This window comes from Lampris incognitus, chromosome 6 (genome assembly GCF_029633865.1).
Source record: "Lampris incognitus isolate fLamInc1 chromosome 6, fLamInc1.hap2, whole genome shotgun sequence".
Lineage (NCBI taxonomy): Eukaryota > Metazoa > Chordata > Actinopteri > Lampriformes > Lampridae > Lampris > Lampris incognitus.
The window spans coordinates 48,357,433-48,379,504 of record NC_079216.1 but is presented as its reverse complement, the minus strand read 5'-3'; the positions used below and the strand labels follow the sequence as shown (position 1 = coordinate 48,379,504).

The 22,072-nt window shown below is 42.8% G+C and overlaps 1 protein-coding gene across 1 annotated transcript; it reads left to right on the top strand.

Moving 5' to 3' along the window:
- Positions 1 to 12,782: 12,782 nt before the first annotated feature.
- Positions 12,783 to 20,940, top strand: gal (galanin/GMAP prepropeptide). The gene is made up of 6 exons (XM_056282545.1): positions 12,783 to 12,863; positions 13,368 to 13,422; positions 14,438 to 14,509; positions 18,731 to 18,817; positions 19,469 to 19,540; positions 20,859 to 20,940. Exons 1-6 carry the CDS (start codon positions 12,783 to 12,785, stop codon positions 20,918 to 20,920), a joined length of 429 nt encoding a protein of 142 aa, XP_056138520.1. The 3' UTR covers positions 20,921 to 20,940.
- The last annotated feature ends 1,132 nt before the right edge of the window (positions 20,941 to 22,072 follow it).

The following is a 22,072-nucleotide window of genomic DNA, read 5'->3' as shown; positions in this document are numbered from 1 at the left end:
CGGTGCATTTGGTCTATACCTTTTCTCATTGAACACCTGAGTGCAAGAAGTGCTGCTCTATTCTGCACTATCTGAAGCTTGTTTAGCTCCTGTTTTCTGCACTTGACCAGATTGCTGGGTAGTAGTCAAGGTGTGACAAAACCAAGGTTTGTATAACCTGTAAGATGGTAGTAAGCATAAGGAAAGAGGAGTATCTTCTTATCATAGATATTCCTCTCCCCATTTTTCCAATTATTTTGTCTATGTGATTCTGCCATGATAGTTGTTCATCAAAAATGACTCCTAGAAGTTTAGCCACAGTAACTTCTTCTATGCAGCTGCCCTTGATAGATATGCTTCATTGGTTCTGATATCTTAATGCATAGTTTGAGCCAAAAACAATACATTTTGTCTTTGATACATTCAGAACTAGATTGTTTTTGGTTACCCAGTCCAAAATTAATTTCATATCATTTTCCAAGAGAACATTTAACTCATCCACACTGTTTGATGACATATACACTGTGGAACCATTGGAAAACATAGCTAAGCTAGCATTACTCAAAACAAGTGGCATATCATTGGTAAGAATAGAGCAATGGGCCCAAACAACTTCCCTGAGGAACACCACACTGCACTGTCCTTACAGTATCAAAACTACCATTAAAGTAAACAGTCTGTGTTCTGTTTGATAATTAGCTCCTCATCCAATTAAGGGTTAAATTATTAAAACCATAAGCAGCAAGTTTCATTAAAAGCATCTAGTGGTCTATTAAATCAAATGCAGCACTAAAATCAAGTAGCACAGCACCCAAAATCCTTTTCCTGTCTATATCCCTCAGCCACTGATCAGTCATCTACATCAAAGCAGTACTTGCGGAGTGATCTTTTTTGTAGGCATGCTGAAATTCAGAGTTAAGTTTGTTAACAGAAAAATAAGATAAAACCTGGTCAAGCACAACTCTTTCCATGAGCTTGTTTAGCACTGGACGAATGCTGATAGGACAGCTATTAGCACGTGTCCTTCTTGTTTTTGGGTAAAGGAATAACTTTTGCAGCTTTCCATGCCAAGGGACATACACCCTTCTGTAAACTTAGGTTCAAAATATGGCATATGGGTAATGCATAGACCAAGCTAGTCAGAAAGGCACGAACTGAGGAAGCCTCTTGGATGAGAGGCGAAACGTCTTCACAGATATATACCAAGTCCAGTTGCACTTGATTCAACTCCTTTGGATGACTTCCAATCAGTTGCATTACCAGACTTAATTGACTCAGTTTTCATTTTATCCCTCTGGGTCATCAAGGCTTTCAGTTCCTCATCAATTCAAGCTGCTTTTCTCTTCCTTACTGTGAATTTCCTAATGGGAGCATGTTTATCAGCCACGTCGAAAAACATTTGTAAAAAGTTCAAGTGCTGCATCCACATCATGTATTTTACACACATTATCCCATTGCACCCTATTTATGTCCCTAATGAAATCATTCTCACAAAAAGATTTAAAAGATCTTTGGACAACAACTTTAGGTCCAACTTTTGGAACTTTGGCTTTCCTAACAATTGCCACCAAATTGTGATCACTGAAGCCAATTGGAATTGATATAGGCTTTGAGCACTTTTCTTTAGCATTAGTGAAAATGTGGTCAATACAGGTTGCTGATTTCTGTCCTGCACAGTTTGTATATACCCGAGTAGGTACATTCACCACCTGAGATAAATTACACACCTTTGCAATATCACTCAACTTCCTTTTCAATAAACATATTGCAGAGAGCCAGTCTATATTAAAATCCCCTAGAAAATACATCTCTCTATCACAGTCTGTAGCTTTCTGCAACATGTAACATATATCTTCTAAGTACTGAACATTTGCACTTGGTGGTCTGTAACAACACACTAAGAGAAATGGTTTAGTGTGAGGTAAATGTATTTGAATCCATAGGGCCTCAATAGCTGAAGTCAAAAGATCCCCTCTTATTCTGACAGGTATATGGTTCTGGATATATATTGCCACACCACCACCATAGCTGTTTCTATCATTTCTAAAAACACTATATCTTGACACAGTAATTTCATTTACATCTACCGATGGATCTAAGTGAGTTTCTGAAATGGCAAGTATGTGTAAATTCTCATTTTCAATTAAGGAAGTCACCTCATGAACTTTCTATTTAAGACCGCATGTTGTGCTATTTTTAAACCCTTCTTTGGTCATTTAAAAGACATAGTCAATAATCTTCCATTTGAGAAACAAACATCAGAACATTCAACTCTTGTACAATTTAGTGGGTCTCAATCCTTCTTCCCTCCCTCCTTGGTTTCACAATGAGGTAATCACAACTAATAACTGCATAATCCCCTCTAGCGCTTGCCTCCTTCATCGCTGGCAGCAGCTCAGCACGCTTCTTGCGCAGTTGACCTGAAAAGTCTTCGTTTATATACACTGACGTGTTCCTGAGGTTAGCCCTTGTCATGATGAGTTGATTGTCTTTAAAGCGTTGTTATTCGCCCGTCGCAGCAACGAGGACTATCTAGTCATCCTGTGATGGATGACTGATTTTTAATTAAATAATTTTACTTTTAATTTCGGCTAATAAATGTAAAATTTCCACTTTGTTTTCACCTGCAAATAAGAGGTTTAGATAAACTGGGTTTGTTTGCGGTACATTCACCCTTTATGTTAGCATATCCAACTGACAGCATTGTGAAGCAGAGTGCCTGTCTGGGCTCGTCTCCAAAAACCTCCACAATCAGGCTGGTATATGAAATATTACACCAATCGATATGAATGATATAAAAAAAAATACACCGAAAATAAGAGCAAGGTAAAAAAAAAACTTTCTTTAAATTTAAATAAATTTCAACTAGGAGTATACAACAAAACTGGTCGGGACCAGTTTTGTTGTATACTCCTATTTCTACTTGAGTATAACTTCTAATAAAGAGGCAGGAGATGGAGGAGTGTTTTATGTGGTCAGATGTATTCTTGTGTCTTTATTACACATCAGCAGGATATCTTCACTGCCAACTGCCGACAGGGGGATACTGAAATTGTTTATGGCCAAAAACAATCACTGCTGGTTATAATGGTTTGACTAAACTCATGTAATGAAAAGACACCAAATTAAACCCACTATTGTAAATGTCTTGCTGTCTTGACCGTTGGGCTGCTGTCTGTCCGTTGGATCATGGTACACTGATGAAACGATGTGGAAAATTTTCATTTTGTCGAACATGTGTTAATGTAATTATTTTCGTTGAAAGTTTTTTTTTTTTTTTTGGTCTGGATAAAAAGTGGGGAAGCAAAAGCGTATGTCCCCCCCCCCCCCGATAAGATGTGGGGATGCAGGTGCTTTACTTGTTCCATTGCTCAGGCCCGTATGGCAGTGTGTACATCACTGTGTCCTGCTGATGCCTTGTATTCTGGTCTCCCCATATAGCTTTTCTTAAACCATTCAATAGCGTTGCAGTAGCTCCTCAGTCTTTTTTTTTCTTTTTCTTCTCAGCAGGCCACTCTTTTTTTCCGAACAAGTTTTTCCTTTTCAGGCCTTCCCCCATGCTGTTGTGTCCTCTTTTGAAGCCGAGAAGAGGAAAGATGAATGTACACGTAGAAAATGCCTGTTACCTTAATTTCCCTCATTCAAAACCCTGGTCAATGGATGATTTATTCAGATTAAACATGGGAATAGCAGGATGGTAAATAGACCCCAACCCAACACCACCACTGCCAAAAAAAACAAAACAACAACAACAACAACAAAAAACAAACAAAAAACTGATGCACTAATCCCTTCATCCACCCTCTTGTCATCCCCAAACCCTTTTCGGGGCAATAGATTTGATCAGCGTTGAAATGTATTTGCAGATAGTTTATTTCACCATTGATTGAGTCAACAAACAATCACAATTATCATTAAGATGGAAGGCTAAAAGTCAGAAAAAAACTGTTCTCAAAATCATCCCATTAGCCAGGTAACTTACATATCTACATTTCATCCAGTGCTGGTATGATTACTTGTGAAGTGCACAAATTGTTTCTCTGCCCCACTTTTGGATGAGTATTCTCAAGATGAAGGACATTTCGCACAATACAGCATGTAGATTCAGACACACAGTAAAAGTATATATAACACACAGTAAAGGCATATATATTGTACACACTATTCATATGCACATAATTATACAAACAGCATGCTTATCTTATGAGTCTATGAGATTGCATATACACACACACACACAAATGCAAAAACATACAATACCTATTTATATATGTATATCTAAAAATACAATATATATATGTATACAATATGGTCACCACATCCCCAGTCCTCATCTCTGATCCTAATCACCCTGTAACTGACCCCATATCATAAGCCTTTTCTGGCCACACCCTTTTGTCCTGATGTAGTCATCACAAACATTCAACATTTTCAGAGTAACGTAAGTGTATCAGGGAGATCATTTCTGGCAGATGAGAGCTAAAGCTGAGCAATGTCCAAATGTGCAGAAACACACTTAACACAGACAGTACATGTGTTGGGTTCCTCTAATCGGCAGCTGTAATGCATGCCAAAAGGAGACACCTGTCTTGTACTGTTGTCAGGTACGCTATGAAATGGTAAAACTGTATCGCAAACTAATATTTAGCATTAAATCAGTTTTACAGACCTCTCAAGCTATGCACTTGTATATTGCCACTCATTAACCAAGTTTTGTAAACATGAAAAAATGTTTTAATTCCCTAATCTGTCAAGTTATTTTCACAATTTCTTACACGTTAACATTATTACATTTTGGGAGAAAAATACATAAACTATTGATCACGGTCCTTTTAATCCAATCTTAACTTGCACAGAGGGCTGTATTGACAGCAGCTAGACAGAAGTGAAACAAGGCAGAGCAGGAAGCTCAGGTCAAGAGCACTAATCCAACACTCAGACAGATTCTAACCTAATATAAGACTCTCCTCTTCAATGATTTGGCATCCAGGAGGACATAATTAGAAGCATTTTTTGTCTTAACGGGTATTTATCGACATTCCCTACAGCCTACCCACAAATATATTGAATTCATCCTAGTATAGAAATATGACAGAACAGACAACCAATGCTGCAGCACCGTTAATTGGGTTTTTCTAAAATTCTATGCATCTATTATCGATACCCACTGAAGTGATTTTCTGAAAACAACACAAGTCACTGTGGGTCTACGATGACAAAGTATCGCCTAGTTGACAAGTAGCTTATTGTAGTTATCACCTGCACACAAACCAGTGTCCAGAGGGTGAAATGTTATTAGTTGTGCTCAGCATATTCATTGCTCACCCATAATGTCCATTAATACGAAAAAGCAGGAATCCACAGATCTCAATTTACAAACAAAAAGTCCATGAGATGATCGTTAATGATAATGTTGGAGCAGTCAAAGGCCATGAGCTTCCTCCATCATGCAACACCTGTTACTTGAATGTTAGTTCCCACCTAGTACGTAGACATTGATACACCCAAAGTGATACCCGGTAAGCAAAGTTCATAATTATCTCAACAAAACAACTACAAATGGTTCCTACACCTGGTGAATCCAACTCAGGATCACTGGGGACTAGAATCTATCCCAGCAGGTATTGGATGGATGGTAGGGAGACACCCTGGACAAGTTGTCGGGCCCATCGCAGGGCCCACACACACAATCCCTCACACCTATGGGCAATTTATAGATTCCAATTTGCCTAGCATTCTTGTCTTCCTATTGTGGGAGGAAACCCACACAAACACAGGGAGAACATGCAAACTCCACACAGACTGGCTGGAATTAAAGCCACTAGAATTAAACTTTTGCTGTGAGACGACTGAGACCCACTAAGCCACCACACTGCCTGCTTATCTAAAATTCATATTTCTACATTACAGTGGATAAGGGAATGCTGTTGAGAAGCATTTGGTGCAAACACAACCCTAACATGCCCACAAATAAAGATACTGGAGACAAAAAGAAAAAAAAAGAAAAGAAAGGAATATCAGACATGGGGCATATAGATTAAGAATCTTTTCAAGTAAATGCTTGTGGTCTACGCCAAGTGTCATTGAAACTTGGAAACCGTGGCAGTGGGGAGAGGGAGTTTGGCTTTTGACTTTGCCAATCAGACCAGCTCCTCTCACACCCTTTCAAACGCGTGGTGGCACAGCGAAATGTACACTGCTCAAAAAAATAAAGGGAACACCTAAAAACACAATATAGACCTCGATGAATGAAATATTTCAGCTGAAAATCTTTATTTATTAGACAGAGGAATGTGTTTAGAGCAAAATAACCTAAGAATGATCAATGGAAATCAAAATCATTAGCCCATTAAGGTCTGGATTCAGAATCATACTCAAAATCAAGGGGAAAATGAGAACATAGGCTGATCCAACTTCTGTGGAAATTCTTCAAGACGATTCAAAATGAGGCTCAGTAGTGTGTGTGGCCTCCACGTGCCTGTATGCACTCCCTACAACGTCTGGGCATGCTCCTGATGAGACGATGGATGGTCTCCTGAGGGATCTCCTCCCAGACCTGGATCAGGGCATCGGTCAACTCCTGGACAGTCTGTGGTGCGACATCGCGTTGGCGGATGGTACGAGACATGATGTCCCAGAGGTGCTCGATTGGATTCAGGTCTGGGGAACGTGCAGGCCAGTCCATAGCATCAATGCCCTCGACATACAGGAACTGCTGACACACTCTGGCCACATGAGGACGAGCATTGTCATGCATGAGCAGGAACCCAGGGCCCACTGCACCAGCATATGGTCTGACAATGGGTCTGAGGATCTCATCCCGGTACCTAATGGCAGTCATGGTACCTCTGGCTAGCACGTAGAGGTCTGTGCGGCCCTCCAAGGATATGCCTCCCCAGACCATCACTGACCCACCGCCAAACCGGTCATGCTGGAGGATGTTGCAGGCAGCAGAACGTTCTCCACAGCGTCTCCAGACTCTCTCACGTCTGTCACATGTGTTCAGTGTGAACCTGCTCTCATCTGTGAAGAGCACAGGGTGCCAATGGCGAATCTGCCAACCAAGATGTTCTCTGGCAAAGGTCAATCGGGCTGCACGGTGTTGGGCTGTGAGCACAGGCCCCAATTGTGGACGTCGGGCCCTCATACCACCCTCATGCATTCTGTTTCCCACTGTTTGAGCAGAAACCTGCACATTAGTGGCCTGTTGAAGGTCGTTTTGTAGGGCTCTGGCAGTGCTCCTCCTGTTCCTCCTTGCACAAAGGACCAGATAGCGGTCCTGCTGCGGGGTTGTTGTCCTCCTTCGGCCCCCTCCACGTCTCCTGGTGTACTGGCCTGTCTCCTGGTACCTCCTCCATGCTCTGGACACTGTGCTGGGAGACACATCAAATCTTCTTGCCACAGCACGCATTGATGTGTCATCCTGGATGAGCTGCACTACCTGAGCAACTTCTGTAGGTTGCAGATACCGCCTCATGCCACCTCTAGTGGTGAGGGCACTAGCAAAATGAAAAACTAACCAAAGATCGGCCAGAAAAGATGAGGACAGGCAAATGGTCAGTGGCCACCACCTGCAAATCCATTCCTGTTATAGGGGTTGTCTTGCAAATTGTCTAATTTCCACCTGGTGGAAATTAGACAATTTACCAACAGGTGAAATTGATTCACAAATCAGTGTTGCTTCCTAACTGGACAGGTTGATATCTCAAAAGTGTGATTGACTTGGAGCTACATTGCATTGCTTATGTGTTCCCTTTATTTTTTTGAGCAGTGTAATTTTCGTGATGGACAAAGACGAAGCCTTTTGGAACCACGGACACTGGAAGGCATCTGTCAGTGGCACACGCACAGAATGACGTCGTACTAAATGTTTTTTTCCATAAAACTGAACAAAATTGATGATTAATATCACCCCAACAACTATTAACCATAATGTTCACCTTTCGCAGAACGTTCATTGAAAAAATCATGACGCCTTTACAAGATGTTATTGATAATGCGGCCTATATTTTGTCCTTTGGTTATCAAGCTAAATCCTATAAGAAACTCCTCACTGTCAGGTGAAAAGAAGCGGCTGGCGACTCCACATGTATCGGAGAAGGCATGTGGTAGTCTGCAGCCCTCCCCGGATCGACAGAGGGGGTGGAGCAGAGATTGGGATTGCTCGGAGGAGTGGGGTAATTGGCCGAATACGATTGGGGAGAAAAAGAGGGGGGGCTATATTAGGCTAATCAACACCCACCAAAAGTGGGAATAATGAAACCCGGGAAAGCTGACAAAGCGCTATGCGGTTAATGAAACGCGGGGCTATGCAGTTTGGAAATTATAAGAATTGTAGGACCTATTCGAGGGTGGCAGTGCCCCTCTTTTGCTAAAAGAAATCGTCTCCAACTCAGTAGTAAAAACGGCAACGACAACATGCTTCAATTCAATAAACTGAAGTCTTATATTTGCTGGATTAGTTGGCATAGTGTAGATGTTAAACAGCAGATAGGGGAAACAGCCAAGCTCAATATTCCAGCGTTACACACATTTTGAGGCAGACACAGTAATACTGACGGGGAGGAGAGTGCTGTACCCAGAGAGAGAGAGAGAGAGAGAGAGAGAGAGAGAGAGAGAGAGAGAGAGAGAGAGAGAGAGAGAGAGAGAGAGAGAGAGAGAGAGAGAGAGAGAGAGAGAGAGAGAGAGAGAGAGAGAGAGAGAGAGAGAGAGAGAGAGAGAGAGAGAGAGAGAGAGAGAGAGAGAGAGAGAGAGAGAGAGAGAGAGTGCGAGTGAGTGAGTTCAGGACAGATATGTTGGGAACCCAATCACTGTCACTTTTCCACGGTGATGTTGACGGATCTCTTGATAAAAAAATAAAACCCAAATTCACTTTTGTGTCATGATGAAACTCCGACCTTGCAAGTTGACACGCTAACCTCAAGTATATGGCAAAGACAAATTCTATAGGTAAAAATATTTTGAAAATCAATTAATAAAACATCAAAATACAAAAGCAAAACCCCACCCTGCCACGAACACACATAGTAGGCATTTAGCACACTCAAAAGATCATGGAAATTAACTGTTAATGCATTTAAATGTGACTACTATATACTGCACCCTTCGTGCCCCCACATTACTGCATCCTTCATTTGAACTGCGTTGCAGCTCGCTTAGCTTGGATGAATGAAATCTGGCTGTAGTGAATTCTCTCCCTGTACCGTCTCATTTCTTGGCCTGATCCGCTCAGCACCTACGTTTTCTCCGCCTCGTTAACGGTTTAAGAGGATGACCCAGTGTTTGATTGCCACACTTGGTTTGACCACAGACAGATGGAGCGAGTCAGTGGGTAATGATGAGTAAGTAATTATTATAACTGGATATTTGTCCAAGATGGGGTTCTATTGCATCTTTATGCCCTTTTGGAAACAGTTTTGTCTCTTTACAAATTTCTTGGTGGCTTAACTACTGACTCTCTAATTTCAATCTTTAATTGAACCCATAATGACTGATGTATATTCCGATTCTCATTATTCTACGTAAAGTGCAAGCACTCAGCTGAGATTTGGTGTAGAGACATCAGTCGTTATGGCTCGCACTTACATTTTTCTTTTTTCCTCTATGTCTCACCAACTCCATGCCGTCAGTTTGCATCCCCAACAACCTCCTCCTCCAGACAATGCAGGCTATGCCATGATAAGCACCTCATCTCTGCCATCACCATAGACAGATGTGCCTTTCACTCCTCTGGATTGCAGAAGTTACACTGACAGCTTCAAAAGCTCCCAACAGCTTTGCTCAGTGTTTGAGCTGATGGTCCTCTGCAGCCTCTACCTTCTTGCTGTATGATGACGCAAAAGGCTTCATTTAAACCCAGCGACTGGGTTTCCAATGTGCTGCTTATCAATGTAAACCTAGGGAAAACTAGTTTGTGTTGCACTGTAGTGATTGCTTGGCTACTGCTCATCCACCTCCACTCTACCTGCCACCTGTTTGGATCTACTTCTATGAACTGTGCAGGAAATGTTGCCATGTTCCTGGCAGATGTAGTGCACAGTCTGCACAAACAAGTAGATCTGTTTATTGCCAAAGCTAAGTCACATTGCCACTGTAATGCAATAAAGCGTACTTTAGAAATATGTGAGTTGTCCTGACTGAATTAGGGTTATGTTAACGCCTTTAACTGAACGTAACACAGTTTTGTTTTTCGTCCATCTGAATATCATATCCTTTGTGGAACCCATTCAGATGTACCGAGCAACATAAACTAAAACAAAGCCTCCAAAATTCCTGTGAAAGGAGACGATACAAAACCCATTTAGCTGGTCAAAATGAAAATGTATGCTGGGCATGTGATGACATGGTCCTGGCAACAAACCCAGGTGCTTCCAGTAAAATATTCAGTAATATATTTAGTAAAAGTGATGACTGTCCCAGCGGGGCATTGTAAATGATTATGGCGAAGGTACAACCCCAGGATCAGAACACCTAATCGTGATGGAGAGGAGGAAATGGAACATCTGTCAAATGAAAGCAGGCAGGACAGAACAAAACTCCTCGGAAAGAGGGGAATGAGGAGCTGAAGGATGCCATTTCAAGAAGATCCAAGTGGTTTCTTTCAGTCTCCCTCTCAGTTGGAGCGCAGTTTCCATCTCTGTTGTATACAGGGGTTGTTCAGTCATCAGTACGTTTTGGCCCCATTTGCCAGAGGTGTTTCTGGTAACATTGAGGTGACTAGCTGACCACCCCAGTTCTGACTGGAAACCAGAGGGCATAACTCAAATGGACAATGTAAGAATGTACGTACAGATTATGAAACCATTGTTTACTGTGAAAGAACGGTCAATCCGTATAAGAAAAGCCGTTTCATTTTACTTGGAGTCATTCTCAACGGTTCAAAAGTCCTATGCCAAATATGACTAAAAAGGTTTTGTTCTGTTTTTTTGTTATTAGCATATTGGATGCAACATTTTGGCTGACCAGGGTAAGTTGTATGTAACTGGCTGGAATACATGAGAGACTATTAGCTACCCAGTCATGAGAATATGTGTTGTTGCTGCCACTTTAGTGTGAGTGTTATCTTCTAAGACCAAATCACAGATGTGCAATACCTCACAGAAACTTACCCACAGCTATTCAGAGCAATAAATGACACAAAAACTAAAGAATCAGACTCTCAATAGCAATATATAAACATTTTACGATTAACAAATTTGGCTGGCGAAAAAAAAAGCAATGTTAAACAAAAACAAAAAAAACTCATTATCCCTGTCCTCCCAAGGGGGGCGGTTTGAAGTGAGTAGCGTTATACTGGGTTCATGACATTATGAGGTACATGCAGATGGGTTGCAAATGAAAGGAAAAGCCAACATAAAGTGTGTTAGTAAGGCGCTGGTCCACCAGGAGCCTCCAGAACAGCTTCAGTGCTCCTTGTCTCATTCTACAAGTCTCTGAACTCTACTGGAGGGATGAACACCCTTCTTCCAAATGATATTCCCTCATTTGGTGTTCTGATGATGGTGGTCGAGAGCACTGTCTAACACGTTGGTCCAAAATCTCCCATAGGTGTTCAACTGGGTTGAGATCTGGAGACTGTGAAGGCCATTTACATCATTTTCATCTTCATCAAACCATTCAGTGACCCCTCGTGCCCTGTGGATGGGGGCATTGTCATCCTGAAAGAGACCACTCCCATCAGGATAGAATTATCTCATTATAGGATAAAGGTGATCACTCAGGATAACTTTGTATTGATTTGCACCGACTCTTCCCTCTAAGGGGACACAAACTATGCCAGGAAAATGCCTCCCCACGGAATAACGGGGGCCCCGGATCCCCCTCACTGTAACGGTAATCAGGTGTTTCTTTTAATTTGTCCCCCGTCTGTTTGTGAGCATAATGTCTCCCTTATATAATCCATGCCAACAGTTTCTAAAGTTGCAGCTAGGAAACCACAACAGATCTGTAGGAAGGCAACATGATGGATTTCTCAAAGTCCTTAATTCTTTTCGGTGGCCCCACAATCACAAAATTGATAATAATGACCAATTTGCAGACAGTCTTTAAATTCAATTAGATCCTGTCGTTAAATCTGCTGAATAATACATCAAATGGAGATAATGTCCCCGCACCCCTGCATACATTATTTAAAAAAATACTCAAATTAAATTATGTTTTGTTTTTTTTAATGATATAAAACTTACATAGCTGACCAAGCTGCTGAAACCTTGTCCTGCAAAATCATTTTCATACAAGCAACCAAATTCATTGGGTGGCACCAGATCTCAGGCTGAGGCGGACAGATGTACTGGCCTCCTAAACTTAGATTTCACCTCTGCAAGAGAGGAAATAGCGTCTGTTTCGACTGAATGTCCTCTCACGTCTCTCAAAAGGCAACAACAAGAGCTTGGTGATGGATATCACTGTGTTTCATTCTGTTCCTCTTCGTGACCACCTCGTCTAGAAGACGCGGGGTGTCGATGACGTCCAATCGTGACCAGTGACGTCTTTTGACGTCATCCCTTGTCTCCTCAGGAGCCCTATAAGAGGTGGATCCCACCTTTGTCCTGAGGACGGAGCACCGTATTAGCTGAGAAGCATCAGGCTGCTTCCCAGAAAGAAAAGGAAGAGACACACAAGCCAACTCCGGCGAGGGACCTGCGGAACTTCTACAGAACACAACAAACACACTTCACGGACAAAGGCAACGAAAAAGGTCGCGGCAAAGGTAAGTGTGAAGTTGTGGTGGTGGTGGTCTTGATCATTTTAAAACGACAACTCCCCCCTCCCCGTATTCTCATGCCTGTTGTGTTTCTCATAAGATGCAGAGGTGCTTCGGAGTGTTGTGCGTATCCCTGATTGCCTGCGCCACTCTGTCTGAGACCATCGGACTCGTCATTGCGGTAAGTGGCTTAACTCTTCGGGTCACAGTTCAGTTGGGTTTACCGTCGCTCAGCACCGAAACCTGTCAGGTGAAGACAGACACACACACACGGGTGCGAGTATACAGGCGGTAGCCTCGTCAACCAAGGACAGAATTAATGGTGAGGGACAGATTGAAATGTCAGAGCCAAATTAAAGGTCCCGACCCTGCCTCCGGTTTGATTGTATTCATAACTGTCTGCGACTGTCTTGTGTTGTGTGCTGTGTTACATGTATTATATATATATATATATATATATATATATATATATATATATATAAACTCCAGTGAGTCAAGTAAATTCTCTATGAGACAGTACAAGCCTGTTTCATGCCATAAGCAACCATCAGCTGTCAATACTCACTGGATTATTTTGCTCCTTATTTGTTGAGCACTTTCCCTACCGTTGAGTGTTTCTTTTAACAAAGTTTTATACATGTATATATGCATGCTGACAAACCGTGCGCCCCCCCGACACCGGCAGACTAAAGAGAAGCGGGGCTGGACTCTGAACAGCGCAGGATACCTCTTAGGTCCCCGTAAGTAGCCCATTTTCATTATATCGTTCACCGATCTCACATGCGGCATTATACCTCCACAGCTGTTATAACGTAGCTCTTTATACATCTTTAACCAATGTTGTATTGCATTTTGTTGAATGACATGTTTCAGAACAGATGTGTTATAATTGAATTTATCGGTCTGTCGTAAGCCAATTCACAAATCCCGAGGTGACGTCATATCCACGCTGCTGATCAGCTCCTGCCCCCGTTGTACGATCCTCATCTCAGAACAGCTGACAGCGTCTGTCTTGTCTTGCCATGTATTTTGGCTTTGCGTGAGGATTGGCCTAAAAGTCTAGAAGTGATGAAAAGAGGAGGATTTGTACAGGTGGTTCAAGACTGGCAGTGTTACCCTCAGCCAAGTCACCGTCCAAGTCCAACTTATTAACAATTGTGAGAGATGTAAGTCAAACGAAAAGGGGTTTTTTGTCGTTGTTATTTTATCTTTTAATCTACTGTGCTGTTTGAAAATGTTTCCCTTGCAAGCGAGGGTTTAAAAACAGTCTTAGGATAAGCTCTCACAAGTCTGCAGTGCCTCTTTGCCCTTGGAAACAGCATCAGACGTCACAATTAATTCCTCTGATGTAGCTCTAATAATTCATGATTCAATTCATGATTTCTTGAAAAGATTTTCATTGCAAGTTTGGTTTAATTTAAAGACTGGCTCCATTACCTGGGGGGGGGGGCAAATTACAGTGATCATTGAGATCGCTGTGTGTGTGTGTGTGTGTGTGTGTGTGTGTGTGTGTGTGTGTGTGTGTGTGTGTGTGTGTGTGTGTGTGTGTGTGTGTGTTATATGTAAAGATTTGCATGATGTACGGTTTTACTACTTTGTGGGTACCAAAATTTCTTAGAGGAAAAGAGATGTGGAGAAATTGATCCTTTGTGTGTACCATGCGTGTGTGTGTGTGTGCGCGTGCGTGCGCGCGTGAGAGAGAGCGAGAGAGAGAAGCCCAGGTAAAGGTTGCCCCTGCCTCATCCTGTGTTTCAGGTCGTATTGATCACCTAATTCAGATAAAGGATTCTCCCAGTGCCAGAGGCAGAGAAGAGGTTGTCCCTCAATGTAAGATAGAAACACATACGGCTGGAGCAGGGTCTTGGTGTCAGGCCAGGAATTGCTGTGTCAAAACATCCTGCTGCTTTACTTTCGCTGTGTGTGCTGAGGGGAGCTGTGTGGGTGCTGGTGCACATTCTCTCATCCCTCTATTTCATTACACTGTGCTTTATTATATACGTGGAAATGTTTCATTGCTCTTGATGCTTTTAACGGAGCACGTCGCCACCTCTGCACCTGAGATAGTGGAAGAACATCGATGGTTTCCGCTGTATTACTTACACCTCTGCAACCCAGGCATTGGGCTAATTAGACGTGGGGCTAAAGACCTTTAAAACATTTCCAGAAAATATACATTTATCTAATGAAACCTTGACATTTCTATTTGTAGATCAAGCTTATAGCTTACCACGAACTGCAAACCATGTTGCAGCGCCCCCTCCCGATTCTGAGCAATATGCCGCTGCATGGCGTAGACACTGTTAACATCTAAACGAATCAACCCATCCGGGGATTTTCCTGATCAGCGCTCTTTGATTGAAGGGAAGCAAGCTGGGAGATCATCAGGCGTCGTGACTGGTTGACGGGGAAAACGTGCATACTCTCCAAACTCACGGCCCGTGATTGCTATTGTCTAGTGTAGTGAGCCATGTCATTCTGAACTGTGTTCAATTATTGTGCTTCATTGAATTAGCCCCCCCCCCCATTTTTAGAAAACTAAACCATTTAACTATGTGTTTTAATTCAAGGACACCACGTGATAGTGATGCACATCCTTTTTGTGTCTGCAGGTGGTATAAGGACTGGGGGTTGGCAGCGTAACACATCTTTAGATTACAGAATACGCCACTGAGATGTCTTGTTCAGAAGTGACAGGGGTCTCATTATACTTGCAAGACAGCTACAGCGGCGATACGACATGAAGCTCTTGGAAAGACAGAAGCTAAGAATAATCAGCGCACACGCTAGCAGCTAACTCTCTCGCAGCTTCTCGTTACTGGGGATGGCAACATCTGCTTTTAGTTTGGTCCATAGAACAAGCCGTACACAAAATTACAGAATGTGTCAGGACTGGAAAATTTAAATCTGCAAATTAGCTGCAATACGGTAGCAAAATGAAATCCTCTGCAAAACACAGGCCAAGATGTAGCGCATCTAGATATTTGTGTGATTCCGGTCATTAACGAGGGCTGGAGAGGCATTTACGGTCATCCTAAGTATACTCACATATAGTATCTCCCTGGCTCTCACGGTAATATAGATAGTTTAATGTTCTGTATTCATACTGTAGCGAATTCGGGGGGGGGGGCAGTCTGGGAGACCGTCGCCACAGCCGGGACGCGAACCGGTGTCTCCCACTCCGCAAGCGACAACGTTAACCAGTCGACTAAAGGGTCTACTTATCCATGCACGTTACAATATTATTATTATTATTATTATTATTATTATTATTATTATTATTATTATTATTATTATTATTATTATTATCATCCCCGCCTGCCGCCCAGTGGCTGCTGGGATAGGCTCCAGTATCCCCGCGACCCTGCGAGCAGGATAAGCAGTTTGGATAATGAATGAATGAATGAATGAATTATTATTATTCATTCATATTAGCATATTCTGTATACCCATTAAATGAATGATGGTAAGTATATTAAGAGTGAGGTCTACACCGAGGGTCCATCAGCAAAGAGGGGAGCGTTTTAACTAAAATATAACTTCGTTACAAAACTGTGTACATTTGTAATTGGGCGGTAGAGCGGGAAGTTAAAGAAAATGCCAGCAGGTGACGGGGTTAAGGTCCCCTCTCAAGCGCTACTTTAGTTAATGAGCATGCCTCCGGATTGAGTCAAAGAGCCCCGGCAAATTAAGCTTCCCCCTCTTCACTCTCACGTCATCCCCACTCAGGATGGCGCGGTGCTAAATATACGCACGTTCAAGCAAACCTCCGCAGCGGTTATGACGTTTGACAGACACACCCTTGATAGCCAGGGGGAGGGTTATCAAACTGCTGTGAATTCCCTGCAGCACTTTTGCCAAAGCTACTTTACTATCGTCACACATTTGTCACGCATCACCCAGTGTCCCCGTTACAGTATTTGGGGTTTATTGGGCCCGTATCACAGCTCATAAAGCCGGCTTTGCATCAGCCGAGGCGGGCTGACACGTAAACAAAGTCAAGCACCGCTGCAACGAACTGCTGTGATCCAGTCTGAACGGGCCTTGTGCTCCGCTGTGTTACTCTGCCGAGAGGGAGTAGCACAGGTCAATACAGGGGTAAAGGAGATCGGCTTACATCCCAGTTTTTTCAGCATCAGTGGAACCTAAATGACGATTTCGTGGCACTTGGGTTAAATGAAATACGCTGTCACTCGGGGGGTCCGGGTGGCGTAGTGGTCTGTTGCCTACCAACACAGGGATCATCGGTTCGAACCCCCGTGTTACCTCCGGCTTGGTCGGGCGTCCCTACACACACAATTGGCCGTGTCTGCGGGTGGGAAGCCGGATGTGGGTATGTGTCCTGGTCACTGCAGTGGCGCCTCCTCTGGTCGGTCGGTCGGTCGGTCGGTCGGGGCGCCTGTTCAGGGGAGGGGATAGCGTGATCCTCCTACGCGCTACGACCCCCTGACGAAACTCCACACTGTCAGGTGAAAAGAACCGGCTGGCGGTGTGTCGGAGGAGGCATGTGGTAGTGTGCAACCCTCCCCACAGAGGAGAGGAGAGGAGAGGAGAGGAGAGGAGAGGAGAGGAGAGGAGAGGAGAGGAGAGGAGAGGAGAAGAGGGGAGCAGCGACCGGGATGGCTCGGAAGAGAGGGATAATTAGCCAGATACAATTAAGGAGAAAAATGGGGGGGTCAAAAAAATAAAAGTAAAGAAAAGGAAATACGCCGTCACTCATCATGCTCCTCGTACTGTGGCAGAGTAGGTCCATGATCCGGTTGGTGTTCATGCCATAAAGCCGTGGAACAGTAAACCCATACAGCTTCATGCCTGCAAGTATATCAGTTTGCTTATGCATTTTTAACTTTATTTCTGTCATTATTCTCATCATAAACTTGCTTGGGTGTAATAACGTGTGTTTTTTTATTGCTTTTTTCCATTGTGAGAATGTGTTTTTTGCTTTACTCCATTAAATGGGCGAACACTTCTAAAGCAATTCCATGAGCCAAGTCCTGCAGATGGTCCGTAGAGGTTTGGAAATTAAAATCAAACAATTAGGAGCTAATTATGAAGCGGAAAAATGCCAAGTGAGTTCTCCATAATGTTTCCTATGTGTTCTTATGTATTCGGTGAGAGTTAAGACACCAGTGTACTTGCTGTGCAAACCAAATGAGAGTCAGCTGAATTGATAGTTGAGAATATTGTGGCTTTTCACTGTGTTTACACGGAAATGTAAACATAAGCAATGAAAGAGGAAAACAAAATAGATACCCTTCCCCAGAAGGAAACACATAAATAAGAAACAAACTGCAGATGATTATGCACAATATTACTATGTGCTTAAGAATTTGACTAATTTTACAGCAAGTTTGTGCATACTGCAGAAGCCAAAGACAACGCATTGCTTCTTTTGCCCCACAAACATGTAATTGTATCAGTACAAACGAGCCAAACTAGGCTTTTGCAGCAAGTATACTGACATTTTAAGGAAGAGGTGTAGCCATGTGTGGATGATGTGACTTACTTGTGATGCCTGTAATTCAATTGATAAACGTTAACCTCGATGTATTTTTTAACAATATGTACTTGTCTTTTCCCTTATACCTTTTTGCATCTTTGTATTTTTCCTATTATCAAGATGTTGTTTTTTAATGGTGCTGTTAAATTGTTATAGTTATATTTTGTTAATTTTGTTTATGGTGTTGTTTTATTATATTTTAAATGGGCACTCATTTCTTAGAAAATTGGCAAATGCAGACTTTCACGAATCAAGAAATGGTCGACTCACTTTCATCTCCATTCAGTTGAAATTATGAAAAAAAAATGTTTCCTGTGAAATACAAGTACAAGGATATGATACATTGATATGAGCATGTTATTATATCAAAAACTACTGATACAACCGTCATCATTACCAAATGAATGGCAACTTCTGTTTCCACTATGAATTAAATGAAAGTGAATTGAGCTCATCTCTGAATTTGTCCCATGAAATGGTGTATCTTCTGAAGTTAAAAAGGTTTACTAATTAGTTAAATGTACCAGCTTTGCCCAATCTTTGTTGTCCAGATGGCATTGACGGACACCGGACACTTGGAGACAAATCAGGTCTGGCTGGCAAGAGAGACATGGTCCAAGACGAAGACTTCAGAACAGGTCTCTCTCACACACACACACGCACACACACACACACACACACACACACACACACACACACACACACACACACACACACACACACACACACACACACACACACACACATTAGTTTTCCAAATGCCCCCCATTCCATCAATTTTTGCTATTCAATTGTATTGCTACTAATGAAGATCTTTAAGACATTCAAACGAGATGTTGTAGGAAGACACATTTAATTTTTTTCTTCAATAACATATGACTTTGACCTAAATCAGATGCTACACACACACACACACACACACACACACACACACACACACACACACACACACACAAATACACACACACACACACATAAATAAGAGCACTGATTCAGACTAATTACACTGTCACAAAACCATATGAACTTCACCATCGCTGTGTCCATACGGTCTACAAGTTGCTACTATCTGCTGCCCCAGTGGTTCTGAGGAGTTTCTGTGCATACTGTATGTGCCATTGCTTGTTCCCCTTGAGCCCGGAGACAAAACGGTAAGAAATCAAAAGTTCAGACCAGACGTACATTGCCTACAGATATGAGATTACACAGCACAGTTTGTACTTCGTGGTAGATTGTATGTAGATTTTGCTAAATATAAATTATAATTCTTTTGCGGTCTACCTTCACAGGTCCATTGAGATTATCTGGTGAGGATATAAGCCACACAATTATCAACTTCCTATCATATCTAAAACTTAAAGGTATGCTCCTCTTTTCTTTTGGGTGGTCCTCCTGCCATCAGCTTTTCTTTTCTTTTCTGCCAGACAAGGAAAGAGAACAAGACAGAGTAGGGGAGAGATATAGCAGAGAGGTCTGGTAGGAGTGGACGAGGGTTCAACCCCAGAAATTTAAGTAAGGGACAAAATTTGACTCTAGGGATGGGGTACTTTACTAATTAACTATCTGTATGCACTTTGGGAGCTGCATAAACCACCACAGGCTTCTGCCTTCTGCCACTTACCAGCAGCGTCACAGGAGCAGTCAGGGGGTTAAGACACTCCATCAGTTGACTTGTTCAATTCCTCCCCATCGTTTTCTCAATATCAACTAACAGTGCTCTGCTCAGTAGCTGGTCTCTGATCATTTTACTACAAACCAACAACCACGTCCTTCCTGACACTTGGCAGCATTTATGTATGAACAAATACAAGAGATGCATGAAATCAGTGCTTGTGTTTCATTGTGGAAATGCCCCATCCCCTTTCAGCACGGGTTTTTACTAAGACCTGACTGCCTGACAGCTTGACTTGGGACCCAAGCTTTAAAAAAACCCAGTGTTGGGTGTCCGGGTAGTGTAGCAGTCTATTCTGTTGCCTACCAACACGGGGATCACCGGTTCGAATCCCTGTGTTACCTCCGGCTTGGTCGGGCGTCCCTACAGACACAGTTGGCCGTAAGCCGGATGTGGGTATGTGTCCTGGTCGCTGCACTAGCGCCTCTTCTGATCGGTCGGGGCCCCTTTTCAGGGGGGAGGGGGAACTGGGGGGGAATAGTGTGATCCCCCCACGCACTACGTCCCCCTGGTGAAACTCCTCACTGTCAGGTGAAAAGAAGCAGCTGGCAACTCCACATGTATCGGAGGAGGCATGTGGTGGTCTGCAGCCCTCCCAGGATTGACAGAAGGGGTGGAGCAATGGCCAGGATGGCTCGGGAGAGTGGGGTAATTGGATGGGTACAACTGGGGAGAAAAAGGGGGTAAAAATCCAATTTAAAAAACTGTGTTTTCACGTTGGGACTCTTAAATGACAAGTGACATTTCATTCTAAGCAATTATCACCCTCAGTTTTACAGTTGACAGCAGAGATGGCCAAAGAACCTCATGATAGGCTAAGTGAAGTACCCACTCCAAAATGTGTGCCCCAACATGGTTATCTAACTAAGGATGAAAGACACGTGTGCTCTGCCAATTTCTCTTTTCTCTTACCCCTATCTCATGCTTATCTACAAGGACACTTTGACTATGCAATGACTCCCAGAATGCCACGGGATTCAAATGAGTTTGTGGTTTTGTGGTTACAGAAATCGGAGCTTTGGATAACCTTCCCTCCTCCTTGACATCAGAAGAGCTGGCCAATCCCTAATCTGTCTGTTTTCTTTACCATCTGCCTCAGCACTCTTCACCAGCCCTCAGCCAAAGCTTTTTTTTTTTTTTTCTTTTTGCTTTCTGGGTTCATGGATTCTCTCTGCAATATCCATCACACGCCATATTGATATGATGGTGAGGCTGAATTTATCCTGTAACAAAAAGATCTTAGCCCTAGCTTTATCATGGCTGTCTGTATTGCACGAGAGTAGGCAGAGCTGACCTTTTCCTGCATAGGCCCAAGAGGAGATCCGTTCAAAACCTGTTATCTTTTTATTTGCCATGTGTAAATGTAAGCCTTACGTCCAGATATTTTTTTATTATATGTGCACTGGCTCTGGGTAAAAGAGACTGAACATTCTGTTCATAACTTCACACTGTATTACCTTCTCGATGTACCACCATATGATGTAAGAGAGGGGAGTAAATAAACAATCAAATGGCATTGTATTGGTACCCTTTTTTCACCCCCCCCCACACACACACCAGTAATGTAGAGATTATTCATCACCAACTCAAACAAACTGTAATTTATCATGTAAAAAAATCATACTTTTTCAACACAAATGCAGATAGGTTATAATGTGTAAGCACATAGTACCAACATGTACCCTGGCTCTGCCAAATGAACGGGAGCTAAGTAGGTATGGGCTTGGCTAGTGCTTGGATGGGAGACCTCCGGGAAACCTGAGTTGCTACCGGAAGTGGTGTGAGTGGGCCAGTAGGGAGCGCTCTTCCCCCTGGTCCTAAAAATACATTACATTATGGTCATTTAACCGACGCTTTTATCCAAAGCGACTTATAAGTGCATTTAACGTAGGAAAGCAGGAGAACTACTAGTCATCAGAGGTCATAAGTGCATCTTATCTCTAAACAAGCATCTAAAAGCAAAACCAGTGCTAAAGTAAAAGCGCAAGAAAGATTTTTTTTTAAATGAGTGAATACAATAAGTGCTAAGAACAAGTAACAGGGTAGTAGTGCTTAAAGAGGTGAGTTTTCAACCTGCGCTGGAAGATGGGCAGCTACTCCGCTGTCCTGACATCAGTGGGGAGTTCATTCCCCCACTGTGGGGCCAGTACAGAAAAGAGCCGTGACCGGGTCGATAGGCAGCAGGGGCCTCTGAGCGACGGGGCAACCAGGCGTCCTGAGG

Bases quoted from the DNA above. Each gene is read 5' to 3' on its own strand.
- gal (XM_056282545.1), top strand. From the start codon at position 12,783: ATGCAGAGGTGCTTCGGAGTGTTGTGCGTATCCCTGATTGCCTGCGCC. The intron at 12,864-13,367 runs GTAAGTGGCTTA...CGACACCGGCAG, and splicing joins CCATCGGACTCGTCATTGCG to ACTAAAGAGAAGCGGGGCTG. The intron at 19,541-20,858 runs GTATGCTCCTCT...TTGTGGTTACAG, and splicing joins ATCATATCTAAAACTTAAAG to AAATCGGAGCTTTGGATAAC.